The sequence below is a fragment of the Panthera leo genome, chromosome E1 (genome assembly GCF_018350215.1).
Source record: "Panthera leo isolate Ple1 chromosome E1, P.leo_Ple1_pat1.1, whole genome shotgun sequence".
NCBI lineage: Eukaryota > Metazoa > Chordata > Mammalia > Carnivora > Felidae > Panthera > Panthera leo.
Window position 1 is genome coordinate 40,495,124 of NC_056692.1, and position 22,833 is coordinate 40,517,956.

Genomic DNA, 22,833 nt, shown 5'->3' on the forward strand with positions numbered 1-22,833 from the left:
CATCCATAAATACAGATTAGAACCATTTCTGTTTGCCTCCCCCACCTTGACCTCCATATGGATCAGGACTATTTCTATTTTTCTTTTTTCTTTTCTTCTTTCTTTCTTTCTTTCTTTCTTTCTTTCTTTCTTTCTTTCCTTCCCTTAATGTGGATTAGGACCACTTCTGTCTCCGCCCACCCCCCTCCCCCAACACAGACCGGTATCTCCTCTGCGTTTGCATCCCACTCCCAGGAATACTACTCAAAACTTGTATGGAATCAAAGCTCAGTCCAGAGACAGCTGTGGGCGTTGTTCCTGTGACACCTGCTGACACCAATCATACTTTGGAGCTTGAGCTGAAGAATCAACCTGTCTGGGACTGCCTGCCGCAAAACTGCCCACACCTAGTTCCATCTGGTCACCAGAGCGCCGCTTTCTAACAATAGCCGTAACCCCCATCTCCCCACCCCTGCATCCCTGCAGTGATCATCTGAGAAGTGAAAGCTAAGAGGGAAGAGAGGACTTAAGAGAGCAAAGGAGACGGGCAGAGTGGAATTCCTAGCAGGTTCTTGGCTAGTGACAAGCTTTTCCCCCCCAGACCCTGCTGTACCTAGCCTGTAACAGGTACAGGATTGGTTATACAAGATCAGTGGGGCGTCCCACTGGCTACCTTTCCAGAGCTGGAGGTGGGTCTGAGTCAGGACTCTGTGCCTCTCACACACTGTGTCTGAATCTGTGGCTGTCATGGGTGGGAGGAGGAGGGGTATAACGGGCCCGCAGTGACTCATTAAGGTTTCTACCTCATCCCTGGGGCTTCTGGTGGCGTGAATGTGGTGCCAAGTGGATTGCTCGGCGCCTTTGCCCTTCCTAGAGACAGCAACAGGGCCCTGGGGTGCGGTGGGGAGTGACTGCCCTGTAGGCTCCTCCAAAGCCCTGGAGCTCTCAGACCAACCCCCAGAAACAGCCAGAGCCAACAACTACAAAAATAAAGCATTTATTTCCTATCCAAAAGTGAGCCTTGGGTGTTGGGTGGCAAAGGAGAACTGGAGAACAGGGTGGGTTTGTGAGAAGTCAGGGCCCTGAGTGAGACCGTGTTGGGTGTGGGGAGAACAGGCTCGGAAGAGGTCTGGTGAGGGGAGGGGTAGGGAGTGCCGTGGGGACTGTTTCAAGTTGCTGGCAGCAGAAAAGACCACCTTCAGGGACAGCCTGCGGAAACACAGAAACAGAGATGTTGACAGGCCCAGGCCCAGGGGTAGAAGCTGACATTTCTGGGCCCAGAAAGCACTCTCTGGAGCACAGGAACCCGGAGAGGACACTCTAAGGCAGGAACTGCAAATCCAAATACCTACAGAGACCAGACAAAGAAGTCAAAGGAGGGAAGCCAGCTAAGTGTCAGGAGATGATCCAGAAATGTGGCGACTGTGAAAAAGTGGCGAGCACAGGCCCCATCTCAAGAGGACTGCGGCCACTCAACACCAGTGGATTATTGCCAGTGGAATGTTGGCCCAGGGTTGCCAGAACGCCCCAAGTTTTTTAGAGAAACTGGAATATCTGGATATTTGTGTGAACTCTGATTTTTAGTGTCAGCAACTCATTCGCATTTTACCACACACACACACACACACACACACACAAATCTGCGAGAATCGAAGAATACATATCTGCGGGCCACCCGTTTGTTTCTTGTGTGGGTTGAGGGATGGGATGAGCCCCTCCAGCCTGGGCTGGTAGTGGGAGGTCTAAGGAGTCTTGGGCTCCTCAGATACCAGCTGCGATCTCAAACCTACCTGTCTCAAGGTGACATCACTTCCAAGGTGTCCAGCAGAATCCAGGGGCTGGGATAGAAGGCCTCACAATATCACTAAGCTATCTCTGCTGCAGAATCTGCAATCTGTCCCTCTCGCCTTAGACACCAAGATCCTGTCTGCTCTTGCCTCAGTCTTCGTGGGCTTGATCTGGGACCCTCCCCCAACCCCCGGTGCTCCCTGGTATCTACCTGCCTCCAGATCCTGGGGAGAAAGCAGGACATGTCATCTGCCCAGCCGGATCGGCACTGCATTCTGTCTCATGCCTGTTGGGTTCCACAGCCTCAGGTGGCTCCCCCTCACAGAGGGGAAGGATACGGGAAGGTTTAGAAAAGGGAAGAGGGTCCGAAGTAACCAGGCTTTGTTAAAAAGTCCCGAGAATGCAGAGCCAACCAGACCAGCCGGTGGCTGTTGACCGGAGGCAGGAGGCCAAGGGGCCCAGTCCCTCCCTGGATGGCAAGCAGCAGTGCCCACCCCAGACGGGCCTGGGCCCAGGGCCAGGGTCAGTGGAACGTGTCTGACCTGGACCGAAAGCTGTGCTGCATGAGGCTTGGGGTCGGGGATGGGGCCTCTGGCACTGGGGAAGGTCCCAGAGGCTCAGGCTCTGAGGGGAAGGGGGACAGCACGGAGAGCCTCAGGTTGGAGGGGGCGGCCCCCATCTCTGCTGTCCCCACACTGGCTGGGCAGTGGACCTCAGCAAAAGTAGTATCCTGGAGGCTGGGCGGTGGTCCAGATAGACAGGGTGAGATGCGTGGAGGCCTCAGCTGGGGACCAGGAGGGTCTGGGAGCCGAGCCGAGACTACTGGGTGGACTGGGGGACCCAGCCTAGCCTGTAGCAGGCCCATGATGTGTCGAAGCTCCCGGCTCAGCTGAGACACTTCCTGGTTGAGGCGGGAGATCTGTGGAAAACACAACAGATCGTTTCCCAGATGCCACAACAATCACCAATCTCCCCGGTGCGCCCCCCTCCACTGTGTACAAAACTCTTTCCCAGCCACTCCTGCTCATGGCCACTGCGAGAAAAAGGCAGGGCAGGGGTTATCTTTGTCTAGATGTAAACACTCAGCTTGTTTCCAAAAAGGCTTTGGGACAGCAGGTATTGCTATCCCCTCTCCTCCACTTTTACAAGAGGCAGAAAAATAGGCTCAAAGAGGCCACAAAGCTGGAAGTGACAGACACAGCAGCCTTACTCTCAGGTGACCCCCCGCACACAAGCTCAAGCATCTATTCAGTGTTTTGCAAACTTCAGGGAGTACGAATCAACTGAGAAACTTGTCAAAATGCAGATTCCTGGGCCCCGCCCCAGCCATTCCAAATTGGGTGAGGCTCAGGAGTCTGCATCTTAATGGTGCTGACAGACACTCAAGTGCGGGAAACACCACCTAGAACAGTGAACCCAAGCAGGACTGGCCCTCCATCTGGCCCAACAGGGCCTGGTCCCGCCCTCCAGCCCCAGGGGCTGCCCTCCTGGGATGCAGATGATGTTTATCAGAACCCAGGGAAGGCCCACTCCCTAAGGGTTGGGCCTGACTGTGCCCTGATGACAGCTCAGAGATCCCCTGGGAGGAGGCAGAGGCAGAGCCTTGGCATACAAGATCTGGGCTCTTCCTGACCAGGGTTTAGACGTGAGGATCCAGGTCTCCCAGGGCTGAAGGCCTCTCAGCCTCCCTGTCCTCTGACCCCTAAGTTTGCTGAGCATTCCCTTCCCAGGGCTGGGGAAGGAAAAGGACTTGGTAGGGGGCAGGTCCCTAAAGGAGAGAACCCCACAGTGGAGGAGGGAGGAGAGGCTGTCTTTGCGGGCTAGATAGCCTGAGCCAGCCGGGAAAGGGTGGAGGCAGCAGGCACTGAGTACTTACCTGTGCCAGGGGCTGGGCCAGGCACGTGAGCACTCTTATATCATGCTCAACAACTCTGGCAAAAACGGGTCATTTTTCCCATTTTTCGATGAGGAAATTGAAGTTTGGGGTGGTTGCGGGACTTGCCCAAGGTCCCCCGGCTAGTGTGAATAAGTGAACTCAGGACTCTGGCTCCAAACCCTCAAATGCTCTTACATACGAGGCACATCGCTGATCCCAAGATGCTATTTGCCAAGGTTGGAAGGAAGGAGTCAACCCCAACCTACCTCCTGGTTTAGCCTGCAGACCTTTTCCTTCATCTCCTCGGCCTCAGTGGCCAGTTCCTGGCTGGGCCTGGTCCCTGCAGCCAGAATGGGGTGGAAGGGTGCAGGGTGAGTGCAAGGAGCGGGAGTCTACGGCTTGGGCCGGGTCCCCTCCTCTTGCTGGGCAGGCAGAGAAGAGAGGAGAAGAAGCTCTGGGCTCAGGATGATGGGAAAGCCAGACTCTTCCCTGCCCCTTCCCCTGACCCCTGCCCCAGCTGTACATGCAAAAGCTTCTCTTTAGCATCTGAACACAACATGCTCTTCTCTCCTGCCTTTATCCCAACAACTGCCTTGCTCCACCCCTCAAACTCCTATCCAACCCTTAAGACCCCCTACAAGTGTCCCCTCCTCTAAGAAGGACAGTTAGGGGTGCCCTCCCCTCCTACCTCAGAGCCTTGTTCCTGTCTCGGTTGTGGCACTTGACACCCTGTTCTGGAATCGTTTATCTGAGGACACAGGTGTGTCCCCCACTAGACTGGAAGCTCACTGAGAGTGCAGGCCAGGTCTGATACATCTATGTTTTCCCAGCACAGAGTCCGGCACATGGTCAGCCCTTACTACACATGGGATGGACGGCTGAAGGGACGGACCGGTGGACGGATGGCGGGTGAATGGGTGACGGAGAGTGAGGTCTACGGCTGGCCCTTACCTGAAGGAGGGGCCTGTGAGCAGGGCCTAGCGTGCTCATGCCTCCTGCTGAACCGAAAGGTAGGGGCCTCCGCTGTGCTGCCAGAGTCCTCAATGCCATCCACTATCCTGGGATGGGGGCAGTGATCATCAGTCCCATGCGGAGAGGGCAAGGGCCAGAGCAGAGCAGGCGGAGGGTAACTGGGGACAGCAGTGCCAGGGAGCTGGGGAGGAGCAGCAGTCAAAGAGGGGTGGGGTTGCAAGTGTGGTGGATCAGGAAGGGCGGGTGGGCAGATGGGGCAGAGATAGGAAGAGCACTGGTTGGAAGGCTGGGGACAGAGCCCAGAGAAGGTTCTGGAAGCCAGCAGGGGTATGGGGAAGGCAGGGGAGGCTGGCGTCTCACCGGGGACTGAGGTCCGGAGGTCCAAAGGTTCCCAGTGGGGGAATGAGAAGCTGGGGGGGCTTCCAGGCAGCAGAACCCCTGGGGGGGCCATGAGGGGAGGGGCTGTGGCCCCGGCCAGCCAGGGCAGGGGAAGGGAATGGGGACAGGGAAGGGGAGGAGACAAGGGCTGAGAATGGGGGCAGCTCCTCGCCCAAGAGGCTGACCAGGGAGCCCCGGGGCCGCGCTGGGCTGAGGTTGGGCAGCAGGAGGGGCCGGCGGGGCCTGGAACCACCCCCAGACTCCACCCCAGTCTCGGCCTCTGTGATGGATGGTAGGGTCTTGTCTGAGGAGGAGCCAAGGCTTTCAGAGCGGGGCTGTGGGCAGAGGGCAGCTGATGTCAGGACAGTGAACAATAGGCCCCTTCATTAAGCAACAGCCTTCACTGGCAGATGCAGCCACCCATCCCCCCCCCCCTTCTCCCTGCAGCAGAGGAGCCACGGAAAGGTGCCTCCAGCTCCCAGACTCCCCCATGCAACCTCAAACCCCACCCCACACCTCCCAGGAAGATGGTGTTACCTGGGAGAGGCGAGGAGATCTGGAAAAGCGGCTGAGGCCCTGCGGGGACATAGGGGGGATTCAAGCTGACTCACACCTCCCCCCTCTCCTGGTGCAGCTCTTCCTCCCCATCAGTGCTGTGGGCTTTGAGAATGTGGGGCCTTTTTGTGGAACTGAGTCAGAGATACTTCCAACTCCAACTCAGAGATGTCTGAGTGGCAAAGTAAGTCTGAAAAGCAGTGAAAGACAAAGGCCTAGGGTGTAAACTGTAGACCTGGCCCAGAGGCTAAGCCAAAATGGGGTCAGGAAATATTTGGTGAGTGCCGAAGAGGAAACCCAGGGGATGATGCCCAGTTCAGAGACGGACTTGGAGGAGGAGCACGCGAGGGGGACTGTTTCCAAAGTGAGGTCCCTCTGAGGGGTCTGAGGGGGGTGCTGAGGGGTGGCCAACAGGAAATGATGGGTCAGAGGAGTCGGAAGTAGAAGTGGTGAGAGACGGTCCATGGGGTTGGGTGATGGCCAATGAAGAAGGGTCAGGTGGGGGTGGAAGATGTTAAGCGTGGAAGGGACAATGGAAGGGGGTGCCGGGGATTGAGAAATGATGTTCTCCGGGTGGAAGGAGATGCATGAGACTCTCTCTTGGGATGGGGAGGTCTGCCCTGAAGGAGGGGACCTCAGAGGAGGTGGAGGCCATAGGGGGTCTACATACATTGGTGTCAGAGCCCTGGCGCAGGTTGAAGGTGAGGTCCCGGGGCAGGCCAGCCCGGAAGGCAGCCCCGTACTCAGGATAGAGTCTCAGGACCTCAGCCAGCCCTCTGCTGCTCAGCTGCTGCAGGCCACAGTAGGTCAGTGCCTTCACGTCAGCGCTGGTCTTCAGCACGCAGCTTGGGACTGCCCCTGACCCAGGCTCCTGCCCCGGCTCAGGGATATCTGCCCCAATCAGGTCCCCCTTCCCTGTAAGGGATGGGGATAGTCAGCTGGGGCAGAGGGACCAAGAGGATATCAGCGGGAAGTGGTCAGTGGAGCTGGGGGATGGTTAGTGTGTTTGAAGGGCGGTCAGAGAAGGATCAATCAATAGGATTGGTGGAAATAATCAATGGAGTTGGGAAGAAGTCAGTGGAGAGTGACTGATGAAGTTGGGAGACAGTCAATGGGAAATGTCAGTATAATCAATGGAACCAGATGATCAGTTAAAGAATGGCCAGAGGGGTCAGCTAAAGGGTAAAGGTCAATGGAGTTGAGGGTCAGGGGGGAAGAGTCAATGGAGTTGGGAGATGGTGCAGCGGGAAAGGATCAGTGGAGTTGGGGGAGAGTCACTGGGGAAGGGCTGACGGGTTGATGGCCAATAGGATTAGGGGAGAATCTGAGGGTATGGTCAAAAGGGGAAGGTAGTAAGGTGAAGGCACCAGGAAAGAGGACCCCCTCAGCAGGAATTCCACATATCCACTAGGGGTATCCCAGGCCCTAGATCCCTGGCCACACCCAATGCCCCTGGGGGCAGGTTCTGGGGTAGGTAGTAGGCGGTGGTGGGATCCTCACCCAGGATGGCCAGCACCATGTTGTCTCGAAGCACCTCAAGCGAGCCGGAGCAGACGTAGTAGTGTGCCTGCAGGGCGTCCCCACGGCGCAACAGGTACTCGCCTGGAGCGCAGAACGAGGTCTTGATGTGCAGGGAGAGGGCCCGCAGGCAGCCTCTGCTCGCTGCTGCAAACAGCGGCAGCTGCAGGATCTCCCGATTCAGGTGCATAGCGATGTCAGCTCTCAGCTCGTCTGGGAAGTCACGCAGTAACTGCATAAGGGGCATAGGTCATTCTGGCCATCCCCCTGCAGCTGCTACTTGAGTTCTATAAATGTGCTGAGCTGTCTCCAAGGAGAGGACTCCAAAACTTGCCTTTTGCTTTGAAGTTACTTGTGTTTGACCTTCAAGAAGACCTCTGTGTATCAAACCTCAATTTTGCTTGTGTGTGGACCTCTCAACCCAAGTTCAGGAGCAGAGACTAGGCCTTTTCCTATGTGTCCACTGCCTGTGACTACACACGGTGGTCACTCACACATGTCCTTGGTTACTCAACCCCGTACAAGGATCGGCCCTGGTGGGTCAGCTTTCAACCGGGAGTCAGGAAACTAGAAGTCAGCTCTGCCCCTAAGTCCTTGTGAACCTCGGGCAATCCATTTGCTCTCTCTGGGCCTCAATATCCCCATCTGTAAAACGCAGGGTTACACAAGACCTTGAACATTACCAATGATCTCTGAGGAGCCAAACAATGTTCATAGTTCTATCCTCATCTTAGGGAGCCCCTAGGCCACTTGGGCTTGCTGACCTCTCCCTCTTGTCCCCATTTCCTCCCCAGGCTCCTCTTCTAACTTTCCACACTCTGCCTGCATCATGGCAGCCAGCTCCTTGACTTCCCTACTCCCTGTGAGCCTGGAGCCCTACCTATGGGTCTAGACCTATATTTTCAACTACTGATGGAACAGCCTCCACCTGGATCTCCCACAGGCACCACACCCTCATCATGGCCTAATCCTGGACTTTCATTTTCACACCTTCCTCCTGTGATGCCCCATCATGCCCCTTTGCCCAAACCAGGGACCTGGGGCCTATTCTGAGCTCCTCTCCTGCAACCAGCCGATCACCAGGTCCTCCGGCTCTGGCTCTCAGAGATACCTCCTAGATCCTCAGGTCACTTCCCAGCCTAAAAGTTTTGCAGAATACAATCTAAATTCAAGACCACCCATGAGCTGGCCTGACCCGCCTCCCCAGCCCTGTCTCTTGCACTCCGGTCTCCCTCCTCCCCTCCACAGCACTCACACATCCAGTCCTGAAGGAGGACACCCAGTCCTCCCCTCCACAGCACTCACACATCCACTTGACTTTCAGTTCCCTGAACTCCCCTGCTCTTTTGTGTCAACATTTCCGGGTCTGTGTTCCTACTCCTCTTTCTGCCTGGAATGGCCTCTGGTAGCAGGCTGATTTCCTTCTTGCCCCTCACGATGTCCCCTCTTCCGTGCCGCCTTCCCTGACTCCTCTAGGCCCAGGCACAACATCCCCTAATTGCTCTGCCATCCCTCCAGCAGAGTCCTATTCACTGCGTAATTATTTGTTTACCTGTCTGCCTCCTTCACCCAACTGGTGTCTCCCTCAGGACAAGGGCTGAGTGTCATCATCTCTGAGCTCCCTGTGTCCCGCACAGAGGCTGGCCCAAAGCAAGCGCTCAGGAAAGGCTGGCTGAGGGGGGTGGGGGTGGGGGATGGCATTAGCTAAGGCCTGAGCTCCCTCTCAGCTCCCGTGTTCTAGTGCCAAGGAAAAGGGATGTGGATGGGGGTCGGTGCCGTGCCCCTTTGAGCAGGGCTTCGCCTCCCGGGACCCCAGGTGTCTCCATCCCAACCCCAGAGAGACGGCGACCCCTCTCCCACTCTGACGCCACGCGCCGGGGTCCGGGTACACTACCTCGTTGGCGTCGATGCCGCTGTTGACAGCCCACGTGGTCTGGAAGGACTCGAGCATGCGCTGCTTGAGCGGCCGCGGCAGGCGGTGCACACGGATGAAGTCCTTGAGGTCCTTCATGCGGCGGTGGTAGAGTGAACGGCGCGAGTACATGCGCTGGATGATGGCCGTCACGTTCCCGAACACCACGGCGTGCATCAGCGCTGCAGCGGCGGCAGCGGCAGCGGGTTAAGGACGGCCACCCCTCCCGCCTCCACCCCCGCCCCAGGACCCAACCTGCCTGTGGACGGCTCTGGGCGCCTGGGGAGGGAGGGGCAGGAGAGCCAGCGGGCTTGGGTTGGCTCAGGGAATACCCAGACCTGATGTTCCTCTCCTGCCCTCCAGCTAGGTCATGAACTTGGGTTTCCCATTCCCTTCGCAGAAGGCCAGCACGCCCCCCCCACCCCCCCCCACCCCCCGCCGGGGACCAGCATGTAGTAGATGCTGAGGAAACGGCTATGAATGAATGCACGACTGTCTGGACGTGGGTGGGCATCTTGCCTTCTCTGAGCCTGTTTCCCCATCTGCACGCTGGGCTTAGCGGGGCCACCCTGGGGCATGGTGGGCCCGGCCTCACCGCCTATGAGCATGGTGCAGATGGAGAAGATCTTCTCCGCGTCGGTGTTGGCGCACACGTTGCCGAAGCCCACGCTGGTGAGGCTGCTCAGCGTGAAGTAGAGGGCAGCGATGTAGGCACTGCGCCGCGACGGGCCGCCCGCCGAGCCATTGACGTAGGGCTCCTCCAGCCGCTTGCCCAGCTCGTGCAACCAGCCTGGGTGGGGGGGGGGGGTAGTGGAGGGAGGCAAGGAGCGGCGGCCCAGGCAGTGGAGAGCTGGCCTTCCCTGAGCTGCCTGCGCTTGACCTTGGGCAAGTATTTACAGAGGCGAGGGGAGGTTTGCACCCGCAGGGACAGAAAATGTCCCCAGTGGTCTGGGCCTGGGACTCCCCACAGTGAACTGGTTACAGCTGCAAACTTCCTAAGCTCCTGAATGTTTGGGGGGACCCTCCTCACTCTAACAGTTTACTGAGCACCCCTGTGTACAGGGTGCTGGCACTTGACCCCACCATTCTCCCTGCCCTGATGGAACCTACCGTCTGGAGGGGAAAGACACATGAAATAAATGACAGGTGGGCAGTGAGCTACGAAAAGGGAAGTACGGGGCGTCCTAGGAGCCATAATGAGTTAGGGAGAGTTAGCTTAGTGGTGATTGCAAGGAATAGAAAAGTCACTTAGGGGAAGAAGGGAGGGAAGACAAAGGGAGAAGATTCCCGAGAGGAAAACAGGTTCAAGGCCGTTGTGAGAAAGCAGTGCATCCCGGGGAGCTGGAAGGAGGCCAGCGTGGCTGCAGCACAGGGCACAGGGAAGAAAGGGAAACCAAGTGGGGAGAGAGAAGGCAGCAGGGCTATGCAGGGTGTGGATTGAGTGGGGACTTTTTTTTTTTTTTTTTTTTTTTTTTTTGAGTGTGGACTTTATTTTGAGGGCAGTGGAGAGCCACTGAAAAGGTCGGGGGGAGAAGGAGCACTACCTCTGCCCCAAACACCCTCCTGACCATGAGAGTGTTTCCTGTACTGCTTTGATTGCCTGTCACCGGTCTTGCTCCCCTGCTAGGCTGTGAGGTCTGCCCAGGCAGACCCCTGGTCTTCACTTCAGTACCCCCGTGCCTGACCCAGAGGGAAGAATGTGGGGTGGTGGGTGTGGTGCCAGAGGAGGCATCAGCCCGGGGGCCTGAGTGGACAGGGCAGGTGGACGGATGTCAACGAAAGCCTGGGGTCGGTGGCTCACCGATGTCCCAAAGCAGCGGGTCATTGGCCTCCATCTCCCGGCGCCCGATGACGTACCAGATGCAGGCCATCCAGTGGGCGAGGAGCGCGAAGACGGACATGAGTAGTGTGAGGACCACGGCGCTGCACTGTGAGTATCGCTCCAGCTTCTGCAGCAGCCGCAGCAGCCGCAGCAGCCGCACCGTCTTCAGAAGGTGCACCAGCGATGTCTGCAGGAGTGTGGTGGGGGAGGCTGGGAGCAGGCCCGCCTCCGCCTCCTCGGAGCCCCTGCGTCCCCTCCCAGATGCCCTGGAGCCAGGGGAAGCTGCAGCAGGGGAAACCGTCCCTGCTGTCCTGAGAAAGTGAAGTGACCAGGGAATGTGGCCAGGAGAGAATAATACTAAAACCAATAAAGGCTAACACTTACTATGTGTACTTGCTTACTTATGTAAGTACTTACTATATGTGTGTCAGGCTCTGGGCTAAGCACTTACGATCCTCATGACACACTCATGCCTTCAGTTCAGTTATCATCATTGTTCCAGTTTGCAGATGAGTAAACTAAGGCTCAGAGGCAGGGGAACAGACACAATGATCTCTGGCCCCTGCTTGAAGCCCTCAAAGTCTTGGGCACAACCAGCTGCGGACAAGAGCTGGTTGTTGGCGATGACAGCAGTTGTGATGGGAGCCGTCCTCAACCCACAGAGTAGCAAGGTAAGGCGCGAACAGGCAAGAGGCTTGGGGACAGGGGGAGGTTAGGGGCCATGGCCATGGTGGGTGAGCTGCTGATGAGAGGCGCATACCGAAGTGCTGGGGCAAGGAGAGCAGAAAGTGAAGGAGCCTGGGTTTCAAGGTCTTAGCCATTGTGGGGCTTAGGTGGGGGTTATGGAGCTGGTGGCACCTCGTAAGCATCCTGTGTTAGCTAATATTACCACCACGACTGTTGTCATTGTGGTCACCAGTGCTTCAATTAGCCCTCCAAAGCTTGGAGACGAGGAGCAGGTATGGAAACTTATCCTCTCACTACTCTGGGAGGGGGCAGCTTGGAAGCTAGGGCTGGGGGCTCTGGGGCAGCGCCGGGGGAACTTGGTATGAAGGCCCTCTCAGAAGCCTCCGACAGCATCCCCCACAGCCCTGGCCCGGCACGGCTCCTGAGCCACCTCCTGTCCTTTTCTCTAATTTTAGGTGAAGGAGCTGGAAAGGAGGTGGCCCTGCTTCCTCCACATGGACCGTCTCCAGGGCTTAACGCCTGCCTCCAGCTCCCAGAGCTTCTGCTTCCAAACTTGAGTCCTTCAGAGCTTCTCCTAGTCACCTGCCTCTGAGCCCCACTCCCTTGGGGCCCTCCTCTCCTTCTCCTTGGACCAGAGTGTCCCAGGCCTGGCTCCTTCAAGTCCACAGCTCTGCCAGTGCCTACTCATCCTCTATCTTTGTTCTGTCTCCCTCCAGCCCCACACTGCTCCTCCTCCCGCCTTCTGCCACATCATCGAGTTGGGTGCATGGGGTTCCTGAGAACCGGGGTGGTACGTTAGAAAGAGGCATAGACTAGGAGTCTGGAGGCCTGGTTCCAATCTCCTGCCTGCCGCTGCTAGCTGTGTGACCTGCGGCAAGTCACTTAACCTCTCTGAGCCTTTGCATCTTCCTCTGAAAAAGAGAATCTGCCCTGAAGGGTTACTGTGAGGCTTCTATGTGATGATGTGGGCGAAAGGACTTAGTAAATGTAAGATGCTCCTTAAGGTATCAGAGGAGGGGGACTGCCTGGGAGGAGAGACAGGGGATTCTCTGTAGCTCTCCCCAGGACAGCTGTCCGGCTGGCTGACACAGCCTGGTGGGCACGGGATGGGAGAGTGCAGTCACAGGGAGGGGTGGGGAGCTCTGCTCGGAGTGGCCGGAGCCTCAGGGCAGACATACACACATGCACGTGTGTGGGAGTGTGCACACACGTGTACCCAGCCAGGAGAAGAGGCCCACAGCCCGTTGGCGGCTAGTTAAATCCGGCTGCGTGTAGGTGGTTTCCCACTATAGCTGAGTGTGGCAGAGAGAGGAGCGCACAGGGAAACTGCTCTCCACCTCCCCACCCAACAGCCAAGGGGGTCTGGGGACACAGGGTGGGACTCCCTCACCCTGGACTCGAGAGCACCTGCTATCTGCTGGCTGGGTGCAGAGCTGACCACTCAGGGCACCTCCGGGCAGTCCCCGGGGAGCTGAGAGGGCCCAGGACCTGGCACCGTCTGCCTCCAAATCCACCCCACAGCCTCTGCCTCCTTGTCTTGGCTTACAACGCTCCCCCCAGATGCTCTCTCCCCATCTTCTGCCAGCCAAATCCTGCTCTCTGTCAAGGGTCTAGCTCTGCTCTGTCTCCTGCAGGAATCCTTCCCAGACCACCCCTGGCCTTTTTCCAACTGCAGTGCTTTGGCCTCCCGGGTGCTGGCTAGATTTCAGATCATTTGTACGCACGCCCACTTTCCTGCCTGGAACTCCAAGGTCGGCTAGCTCCTGCCCAGCTGCCAGCAACACCTGGACCCCATCTTCCTCTCCATTCACCTCTTCTGTTCCTGCTGTCCCCTCCACCAGTCCTGCCCCCTCACCAGCTTAGCTGCCTGGAGGCTGAATCCTTGTCCCTTTTCCCCACCGTGACCATGCTCCACACAGTGCTTTGCAGACAGCTAAATGCTCATCGGTTGTTTGTTAAATAAAAATGTGAAAAGTACCACTCATTTGGCATCAGACCAATGCCGCCTTGGTAGCCCTAGTTAGCTTTTCATTTGTCTCAGCTTCCTTCAGTGATTGTGAGCTGAGCTCCCCGAGAGCGCAGACCCTCCCAGCTCCTTCTGAGCAGCCCACGGCAGGTGCCTGACAACTACATGCAGATGGATGGATGGGAAGGACTGAGTCTGAGTTGGGGTCGGTGCCTTCATAGGAGATGCTGGGCTAATTTGGGAGGCTGGGCTGCAGGGTGGCCTGGGGGTCACTCACCACGGTGATGTTGAAGACATAAAGCAGGTCAAAAGGCAGAGCAGCAATAAGGTCAACAAAGAACCAGGTGGCCAGGTAGTGAAGACCGATGGAACGAGGAGCAGAGACCACCTGGCCGGACTGGGACACATAGGTGGTGCGGAAGTTCAGGATGATATCTGGGGGTGCAAGAGGCTGTTGGTTACTAGGGGGCTTTGTGCCCAGAAACTCAGGCCGAGGGGCCAAGGAAATGAGTAAGCTGGGAACAAGCCTGAGGCCCAGAATGGAGGTGGGGGCAGGGAAGAGGAAGAGAGCTCGGGCTTCTGGCTGGTCTCCAGGGAGGAGTGGTCTAAAGGTTGAAGGCTGAAGGGGTCAGAGGTCAGGGCACATGGACCATTAGGACTTAAAGACCCAGAAATGGTTGGGCTCTGAATGCCTGGGTACTGCAGGCCCAGGATCGAGCAAAGGTTGGAGGAGTGGGGCCCTCCAGCCCACCCACCAGGGTATGTGGGGCAGAAGGTCTAACCCAGGATGAAGAGCATCTCCACGGCGATGTCGCTGACAAGGGTGTGTCGGGAAGTGATGGGGGTGTCATCATCGCCCAAGAAGCAGACATTGTAGGGAACGGTGACCGCAACGTAGAAGGTGGCGAGGAGGATGAGGCCGTCCCACACGGCCTTGGGGACGCTGTAGTGGAGGAGGAGGCAGCGGGACCCCCCCACGGAGGCCACCTTGTACTCGGGCACTGATGGCTTTGGCTCAAACACGTTCTAGGGGGAGAGGGGTGGCGGTTGGGGACATTTAAGGGAAAGAGGAGCCGAGGCTTGGGGAAGGGAGAGGCAGCGGATGGGGAAGGGGGGAGTGGGTGCTGCAGGCATGACCACGACAGGAGATAGAAGGTGCAGGGGAGAGGGTCAGGGGCTGTCACCTAACACTTCCTACCTCTGCCAAGCAACTGCTCAGGCCCCCTGTTGATCAATCATGTTTTGAGAGGGGATGGGCCTTCCCCCTACTTGAGAGGGAGATTATGACAAATCAGGCACACGCCTTAGCTTGAGGGGTCACTAACATCTCCCTTAAGTTTCTCTTGGTATTTGGAGGCCCTGTGGGGGACGGGGATATCCCAGAGATGAGGGGAGGCTGGCATGGCGCACCCCATTCCCTGTAGCCCTCAAAACAACTCAGAGGGTTGGACAATTGATCCCAAGGCTTTATCAGGGTCCTAGGGCTAGACAGCAGGACCCCACTGGGGGCTCTCTCCCTAGGACCACAGCTTGTGATTTCACTCCTCCCCCGCATAGGTAACTCTATCATCCAGAGGTAGGTGATGTAATTGCTGCTAGATCCCTGCCCTTATGACATCATCATAGTAGAGTAACGTCAATCAGAAGGAAGCAAGGGAAATGGGGTTGGAAGATGTGAGGGGACATGATGGGACACAGCAGAGAGTCATACATGAGAAACGGGTGGACAGAGGAATAAGCCACGGGAGGGAGATCAGATAGGCAGGGAGACGGGGAGACAGTAGCAAGGCTGTCTCAGAATCACAGCTGGGAGACGTTGGGGTGCAGACAGGACTCACATTATTGGTTTTCATGCCTCCTTGGCCCCGGCGGCCAAAATGGCCAGTCAGCCGGTGTAGGACAGTACGGCTCTGCCTCCTGGCAGATCGAAGTCTTGAGCTGGCTCCCCTCCTACCAAAACCGCCCGAGTTTTCTGTTGGGAAGAAGGGTGCAAGATAAATGGGGGCGCATCCCGTGAGGCCCGGTAGGGAGAGGTCTTGTGTGACCTTCAGCAAGGACCTCTGACCATTAATGCCTCCTCCCCAGGCCTGCAGTTACCATGATTACTGTCACCATGGCCTCCTGAGGGGCCAAGTCCTGGGCCTCCACTCTGAGTGATGTCCTTGAAGGAAAAGAGGAAAAGCACGACCTCTCCCATCTCATTCTTGATGGGCATCATGTCCAAGAGGCACCAAAAGGCTGAGCCTATAGATGTGGAGAGGTGGAATGGGAGGGTGAGCAGTCCATGGCACCCCTTTCCCCTTAACCTCCCATGGTTCCTGAGCATAGTCAAAGGGCTTGGCAAAGGTTTAGATCTGGAAAGAACCCCAGAGATTATGTTAGCTGACTCCTTCCCTTCCAGATGGGAGAACAAAGTCCTCGAGAGGATCAGGGATGTACTTGGCGTCACCTAGTCAGCCTGTGGCAGTGGGCGGACCAGCACCCAGACTTCTGCGATGCCAGGCAAATTCTGGGTAAGGCACCTAGGCAGGGCTGCGGGGCTGCAGGGCAGGCCAGGCCTCCTTACCATCCTTTCGATAGAAGCAGATTTCAGCCCGGTGCTCCTGATGGCCCTCCAGGGCCTTGTGCAGCCTCTGCAGTGCTGGCTCGCTGGTCTCTGGACCATAGAGGAAGCGGCAGCTGCAGGTTTTCTGCATGACCTCGGTACGGCCGTAGCCTGTGAGCTCACAGAATCCGTCAGAGCAGTACACAATGGGAAAGCCCCGTGGGCCCTGTGCGTTGGCCAGCAGGAAGTTGCTGTCTGTGGGAAGAAGAGGTCAAGGTTAGGTCAAGGCCAGGAGGGGAGCTTAGCTTCAAGGTGGGTAAGTACCTCCCCCAGGCTGTGGTCAGAAGTCAGAGCCAGAAGCTTCCCAGGCTTCATTTGATTCCTGGGTCCCCTTTGGGATATTCTGAAATGAGAGTGCGAAGAGATAGAACAAAAGGACAAGGACGTAAGGGTGGCCCGGAACCAGCACAGGGATCACTGGGGGGTTGGAGAAGGTCATGCAGTCCTTCTGCCTGCATTCAGGCTGGTGAGCTTATACAGAGGACCTATAGTAGTAAGAGCATGGGCTCCAGCACCACACCCCTGCCGCTTTCCAACCGTAACCTTGGACAAGTTAATGAACTCTCTTCTGTGCCTCAGCTTTCGTATCTGCAAAGTGGGGGATAATATATCTTGTTCACATGGTTGTCGTGAGAGTTATATGAGTTACCTGGGGAAAACAGATCCTAGCATTCACTAAGTGCTACACTGACAAGGTACGACAATACCCCCACACACACCCCACCCCCCACCGCCCGCCGCATTCCCACAGCCTGCAAGACACATGCATAGCTGCTACCCTGTCATCCTATTAGAGAGTGGACAGGGCAGAGATTCTGGTGATATCACACCCATTGTATTGATAGGAAACCAAAAGATGGAGATTATCCAAACTCACAAATCTCCTTTGTTGGGGGAGAGAGACAGTGATGAGTAGTGTCCTCATTCTCTGCCTTCCAGGAAAGGTCCTCTTTTTAGCATCTCTTTAGGTAATTTCAGGGGGTCTGTCCCAGTGCTCAAAGTCTGACAGGATTGGGCGCTGAAGTTTAGTCCAGCAACCCCAGCAGCAGAACGTGAGCTGGCTCCCTATGGCTCCAATGGGTGGAGGTCGAAGAGGGGCTCTGTGGGCCATCCAGGGGCAGAGTCTCCACTGAGGGAAGGGGCCTGAGACACAACCAGTACTGGGAGCTAAGAGGGGTGACTGTCTGGGGGTGGAGTGGCTGATGGGGGCTGAAGGTGCCTGGGAGGCTTTGGGCCCTGGGCAGCAGCCTCCCTCTTCCATCCCAGGGCCCGTTGCCCGGGTGATGGGAGCTATGGAAACAAGGGAGGTGTCTGTGGGGGGAGAGTGGGGAGGCGGCTAAGGCCCCGGCGGCTCGGTTTCCGCCCGCGGGTACCGCTCCCCCTACCTTCCAGATACTGGCTAGGGTACCCCAAGGGGGCAGGGGGAGATCTCTCAGCTCCAAAGTAGGAAAAGGGAAAGGCGGGAGAAGTGGCAGAGAAGGAGGAATGTGGCTGTCCAAGGTGCTGAACCTGGAATCCAAGCTGGGGGTGGGTGAGCAGAGAGTTCCCTCCGTCACACGGACCACCCCCTCCTCCTGCCTCACCTCCCTCAGATGCAGACGCGCCAAGATTTGGGGGCGCGTGACCTTAATCCAAGCAAGGTGCTGCCTAAGTCTGATCTTTTCTCTTTCTTTTTTCTTTTTCTTTTTTTCCTGGGGAAGGAGATGCTGGAGCCTTCTGGAAGTAGACTCCAGAGCGCCTGACCGCTTCGTCCCACCTCTGCGTCTTGGATACCCCCCATACGTCCCCAGCAGAGCTCTGCCCCGCAGCGGGAGGCTCCCACGGCCCCCTCCTTCGTTTTGCGGCACAAAGAGCATTTCCTGACTCAGTCACACTCCCAGTCTTAGCCCCCTGCACTCTTGGCCCTTTCCTCGCCTCCCCTCACAGGGCACTGCCAGTCCTGTTCCTTTCCCGGCGACTTCGGGAGTTCCTAGACCGTCAAGTCCACTCTCCCCGCCTCGGGTGTCACCATATCCAGGAGACCCGGCGCCGGCGCCGAAGCCGACTTGACCCCAGCTCCAGCACCCAGCCCCAGCCTCGCCCCACTCACGAGTGCCGTCGAAGCGGGTGGCGATGGTGTCCAGAAAGGTGTTTTGCGGGGCCAGCAACCCCTTCATGACCGGCATGGCCTCGGGGCGGGGGTTCGAGGCGCGGCGCTGGGGGGCGTTCAGCGCGGCGGGGCCGGAGGGGGCGCGCTGCCGGCGGAGCCGGGGCGCCCCATGCGCCCGCCTGCCTCCTCCCCTCCTCTCAGCGCCGCCGCCGCCGCTGCCTCTCGGTTCCGAACCTTGCAGCTCTCGGCTAGGCTTGGCGCCGCCTCTGTCCCCCCACCTCCCCACGGGCCAAGTTCTTTCCCCCGGGCTCGGCCCGCACCCGCCACGTGGCCGGTACGGGGAGGGGCCGCCAGCGACACCCTCACCCTTCTCTGCGTTGCTCCTCCCAGGGGGGAGCGGCCCACGCGTGTCTCTCCCAGAGAGATTTCGGGACACGCCCACCTGGAGCAGAGACCACGGAGGTGGGGCGGGGCTTGGTTGGCAGACACTCCCCTTTCCGGGGTGACCACGCCCCCACGCGTGGTTCCCAGGCGACTCCTTGTGGCTCCGCCCTACGGGTTTCCCCGCGCGCCGCCCACGCTGCGGATGGTGTTTGGTTCACAGTGCCGCCTGCTGGAATTGGGATATTTCAGTTCCCTGCGCTCCAAAGTGTGATAGCAAGGTTAAAGAGATTCATTCGTTTGGCCGGTGGCGGGTCGACGGGACGGCTGGAAATGAACTTCTAGAATAGCTTAACCCTCACTCGCGCCCCAGTTTAGGTAGGGAACCTTGGCGAGCTCTGTCTCTGAGTGCAGCCTGGTGGATGAAAAGAGCTTTGGAGTCCATGGGGTAGAATCCCAGCTTTGCTACTCACTGATTGTGTGATTTAGCCTCGTCAAGCCTCCCTTTCCTTATCTGTAAAATTGAGCTAATAATTTTCACCTCATGCGGTCGTGAGAATTTAATAGCATAATGCATGTTTTTGGTACACAATAAGTGTGCTGGAGAGCAATTGTCTCTCTCTTCCTGTAGTCTTGATTTAACCTTCCTTCTCTCGGCTGCCATTCAAGTGGAAGAGAGGCTGGAGGCAAGTTCGGGGCTGAGAAAGATAGTTTCAAGTTAGGCAGAGTCAGTTTGCAAATCTTTAAAGGTGTATTGGTGGTCTTTGAGCTCCATCTTCTCCAAGAAGGAACCAGTGCAGCAGCAAGAAGGACCCAGGTGAGACCAGACATCGGACTTTTTCACTACCAAAGCAGAAAATCACCAGGCGGGAGTGTGGGGGGCAGCTGAGGGTGGTGGCTTAGGGTGGCTGCTTTCCAGAACAAAGCAGCTAAAGCCAGTGAGAATGGGAAGATAGGCTGGTGGTCATCTCAGGCCCTCACCAGTGCTCCTCATCCCCAAGTCTGACCTGGGCATTATCTGGAATGTTAGATTGCTTAAAAGTCCCACATCCTTCTGTGTCTCTACTTCTGGATGTTATATTAGTTTCCTAGGGCTACTATAACAAAGTACCACAAACTGGCTTAAACAACAGAAATTTATGTCTCAGTTCTGGAGGCTAGAAGTCCAAGATCAAGAGAAGGCAGGGCTGGTTCCTTCTGAAGGCTGTGAGGGAGAATCTGTTCCATGCCTCTCTTCTAGCTTCTGGTGGGTTGCTGACAATCTTTGGTGTTCCTTGGCTTGTAGATACATCACTCCACCTCTGTCTTCATGTTCACATGGGTTCCCCCTGTGTGTGTTTCTGTAAGTTCACATTCCCCCTTTTTATGAGGACACTGGTCATATTGGATTAGAGGTCCACTCTACTCCAGTATGACCTCATCTTAATTATATCTACTATTTCTATATAAGGTCATATTATGAAGTGCTGGGGGTTAGGACTTCAACATATGAATTGGGGGTGGGGGGGTGCATTCGGCTAAAGTTGCAGGAAAATCTTGCCCCATTTCTGATTAAGAACTCCTGACTCCCAGGTACCTACAGAATGAAGTATAAAGCCTTCACAGTCCAGGCTGCAGGAACCGAAGAGCCTCCCCTCCAGCGTCTCCCCGCGCCCCACACCGTCAACCCCGTGCTGCAGCCACTCGGGAAAATTCATGTTGAATCTCAAATTCTCGGTCTTTTGGGCAAGCTTGGCTCCTCTCCCTTTCCAGCCAGACTCCGCTCCTCTGTGCAACATTCCTAGCTACCTCCCATCCCTGTCTGTCTGTAAAGGTCGAGATACAGAATGACGAGGAGAGAGCATTGAGAGATGAGTCTGCCCCCCCCCCCCCCCTTTTCCCCCTCCAAGCGTGCACACGTGCGTTTCTCTCCGTACCACTGGGCCTAGCACAGTTCCTTGCTCTGTGTTTTGTGTTCTACCAGCCAGAGCTGAGGTGCTCCAGGGCCGGGCTGCCAGGCCCTCGGGCTCTTTACAGACTCTCACGCCCCCTGCAGGACGGGATGCGACAGCAAAGGAACAGAGACCAGCTTCACTAACAGAGACTCGTCTTTATTGCCCTTTTTCTGAGGGCTGACACCCGGCGGGCAGCGAGGAGAGGGCAGGGCCAGAACCCGGCCAGAGCAACGGCTCAGACTCCAGACCGTCCCCCAGGCGCCGCAGAGGGAGCGGCCAGGGCGGGACATCTACGCCCGGGGCAGGGGCGCGGCGCTGGCTCTGCGCCTGCGCGGCGGCCCATGGTCAGGATGCCGGCTGCGTGGTTGCCGCTGGCCTGCAGGAGGCGCTGCAGCCGGCCCTGGAGGCCAGGGGGTCCCGGCCGCCGCTTGCCCAGCGTGAGGATGCCGGCCGCGTGGTTGCCCGCGCCGTGCAGCAGCTCGTAGAGGCGGCAGGAGCACGTCTTCTGGCGGCAACAGTCGGGCAGGGGCTGCGCTGCCGCTCCCGGCGACAGGAGCGCGGGCGGTAGCAAAAGCAGCAGCAGCAGCGTCACGGCGGCCCAGGGGACCTAGGGAGACGCGAGGCCAGGCGCTGGGGTGGGGGGAGGGCGGGGGGGGGGGCGGAGGGTTTCCCGCCGCGCCCACCTTCAGCCCCCAGGCCCAGGCCCCGCCCAGTTGGTTCTGCGCCCCCTCCCTCCTGCGGTCCTAACACTCTGCGTCCCCTAGTTTCCCGGCCTCTGTCTGCAAGACGGTATTGGAGGGCTCCTCTCTGGCTCTTTTACCTACTCATCTCTCAAGCCCCAGGACACCATCTCCTCCAGGAAGCCCTTTGAGACTCCTGGGCAGAGTGATTCCCTCTTTTCTGGGTACCCTTAAGTCTCTCGTTACCCCCATTAGAGCGCTTACCACTCCACCTGAAAACAGGGTGTGTGAGTCTGCACCGGAAGTTTGTTCACTCAGGGAAACAGACCCAGTATAGTCCCAACATGGGCAAACCAAGGACTGGGGTGCAGTCAAGGACCGGCAGGATCCAGGTTGTCTTGTCTGCCTGCTCCCTCACAGGGGAAACTGTATTCTGTGGCTTCTGCACCAGTTTCCTACCCTCTTAGGGGCACAACTTCCTCACTTGTAAACGGGTTAAGTAATTCCTATAGTGCAGGCTGCCAGGAGGAGGACATGAGAGACTGCAAACAGCACCTGATACATGAGCTCTCAGGAGCTGGGCACAGTCCCATGCTAGCAGAGGCCGACCCTCCTCCAAGGCCCCACCCAGTCCCCTGCCTCAGAGCCCCCCTCCCCCCCCCCGGGAAAAGACCAAGAGTAGAGACATCTCAGACTTCTTTCCAGCCCCCTGAGCAAGCAGTCTCATTGCCCCCCTGGGATGATGAGTTACCCCTCCATCCCCAGGTATCTTTACCTTTGTAGAGGGAGGGTTCATGGCGTCTGGAGCTCAGAGTGGGGTAGCCAAGAAAGGTGTTGTCTGCAGTGGTCCAAATAGCCAGGAACTTTGAGGCCGTTGACTGTGACCACTGATCAAGGGCCTGGGGTTTATAGTGCTCTGAGGTGGTGCAGGACAGACGGGTACTTGCGTCTGCTCTGGGGCCAGACAAAGGCAAGTCTAAGATTAGCCTCCCACAGGGCAGCCGTCTCCAGGTTGGGCCCAAAGAATGGCCGCCAAGGCTCTCAGAAGCGGGAGTTCGATCACTGTGCCCAGGGTCCCCCCCTTGTCTGTCTGCCTGCTCCCTGGAGATGGGGCGGTCTCCGGGCATTAATGAGGCCACCTTGCACCCAGGAATCTGGGAGCACAAAAGAGGCCCTGGCTGGGGCGCTGGCCTGGGACAATGTATGTGTTTGGGGCGGGTGGGGGGGGGGGGGGGGCAACTGCTAATTAGGGCAGGAGAGAAGGCAGCTGTGAGACCCACTCTCCACATGGTGTATGGGGTGGGGGGAGGGCAGCTAGGCTGCAGGCCTAGCTCCTTGTTGCTGTCCCTGGGGTCTGTCAGGCTCCATGGCCCTCTTCCTTAATGGAAAAGTCTTCTTACACCTCTCCCTTCCCCCAGTTCTCTCCTTCCCTCTGCCCCTTCTACGAACCTCCAAGGGGGAAAAGCTTGGAAACTCAACCTGGGTAGGGGGAGGAAACAGCCAAACCTGGTGTTGTTCTTGGACCTGCCCAGTTTCCCTCCTGTTCAGGTGGCCTGGAGTAGGGGATGGAGTCCCAATACCACCATAGGAGAGAGTGAACGACCCGGGGCGGGGAGGACCGCGCCATCTCCAAGCCAGAGTCTCTTTTATTCAGGGCATGTCCGTTATGCACCTGCTCTCAGCCAGGCCCT

General features: G+C 57.5%; 2 protein-coding genes across 2 annotated transcripts; both read right to left on the reverse strand.

The window, feature by feature from the left end:
- Nucleotides 1-960: 960 nt before the first annotated feature.
- Nucleotides 961-18,223, reverse strand: KCNH4 (potassium voltage-gated channel subfamily H member 4). Its single transcript, XM_042916758.1, has 17 exons — nucleotides 18,148-18,223; nucleotides 16,020-16,253; nucleotides 15,551-15,697; nucleotides 15,292-15,425; nucleotides 14,236-14,479; nucleotides 13,731-13,888; nucleotides 10,780-10,987; nucleotides 9,574-9,768; nucleotides 8,961-9,160; nucleotides 7,049-7,298; nucleotides 6,219-6,463; nucleotides 5,531-5,569; nucleotides 4,976-5,328; nucleotides 4,595-4,701; nucleotides 3,910-3,983; nucleotides 1,979-2,686; nucleotides 961-1,188 (listed from the first exon to the last, which is right to left on the reverse strand). The coding sequence occupies exons 1-16, from the start codon at nucleotides 18,221-18,223 to the stop codon at nucleotides 2,291-2,293; spliced, it is 3,060 nt and encodes a 1,019-aa protein (XP_042772692.1). The 3' UTR covers nucleotides 961-1,188; nucleotides 1,979-2,290.
- A 2,407-nt stretch (nucleotides 18,224-20,630) lies between these two features.
- Nucleotides 20,631-22,224, reverse strand: HCRT (hypocretin neuropeptide precursor). The gene is made up of 2 exons (XM_042916921.1): nucleotides 21,918-22,224; nucleotides 20,631-21,069 (listed from the first exon to the last, which is right to left on the reverse strand). Exons 1-2 carry the CDS (start codon nucleotides 21,936-21,938, stop codon nucleotides 20,698-20,700), a joined length of 393 nt encoding a protein of 130 aa, XP_042772855.1. The 5' UTR covers nucleotides 21,939-22,224; the 3' UTR covers nucleotides 20,631-20,697.
- Nucleotides 22,225-22,833: the final 609 nt, after the last annotated feature.

What these genes read in the sequence shown, in the direction of transcription:
- KCNH4 (XM_042916758.1), bottom strand. Translation starts at nt 18,223, where the DNA reads ATGCCGGTCATGAAGGGGTTGCTGGCCCCGCAAAACACCTTTCTGGAC. An exon ending in CCCGCTGCTTTGGGACATCG is followed by an intron (nt 9,769 to 10,779) that starts GTGAGCCACCGA and finishes CCCCCCACCCAG; the next exon opens with GCTGGTTGCACGAGCTGGGC. An exon ending in CATGGTGCTGGCCATCCTGG is followed by an intron (nt 6,464 to 7,048) that starts GTGAGGATCCCA and finishes CATCCCTTACAG; the next exon opens with GGAAGGGGGACCTGATTGGG.
- HCRT (XM_042916921.1), bottom strand. Translation starts at nt 21,938, where the DNA reads ATGAACCCTCCCTCTACAAAG. An exon ending in TGAACCCTCCCTCTACAAAG is followed by an intron (nt 21,070 to 21,917) that starts GTAAAGATACCT and finishes GCGTCTCCCTAG; the next exon opens with GTCCCCTGGGCCGCCGTGAC.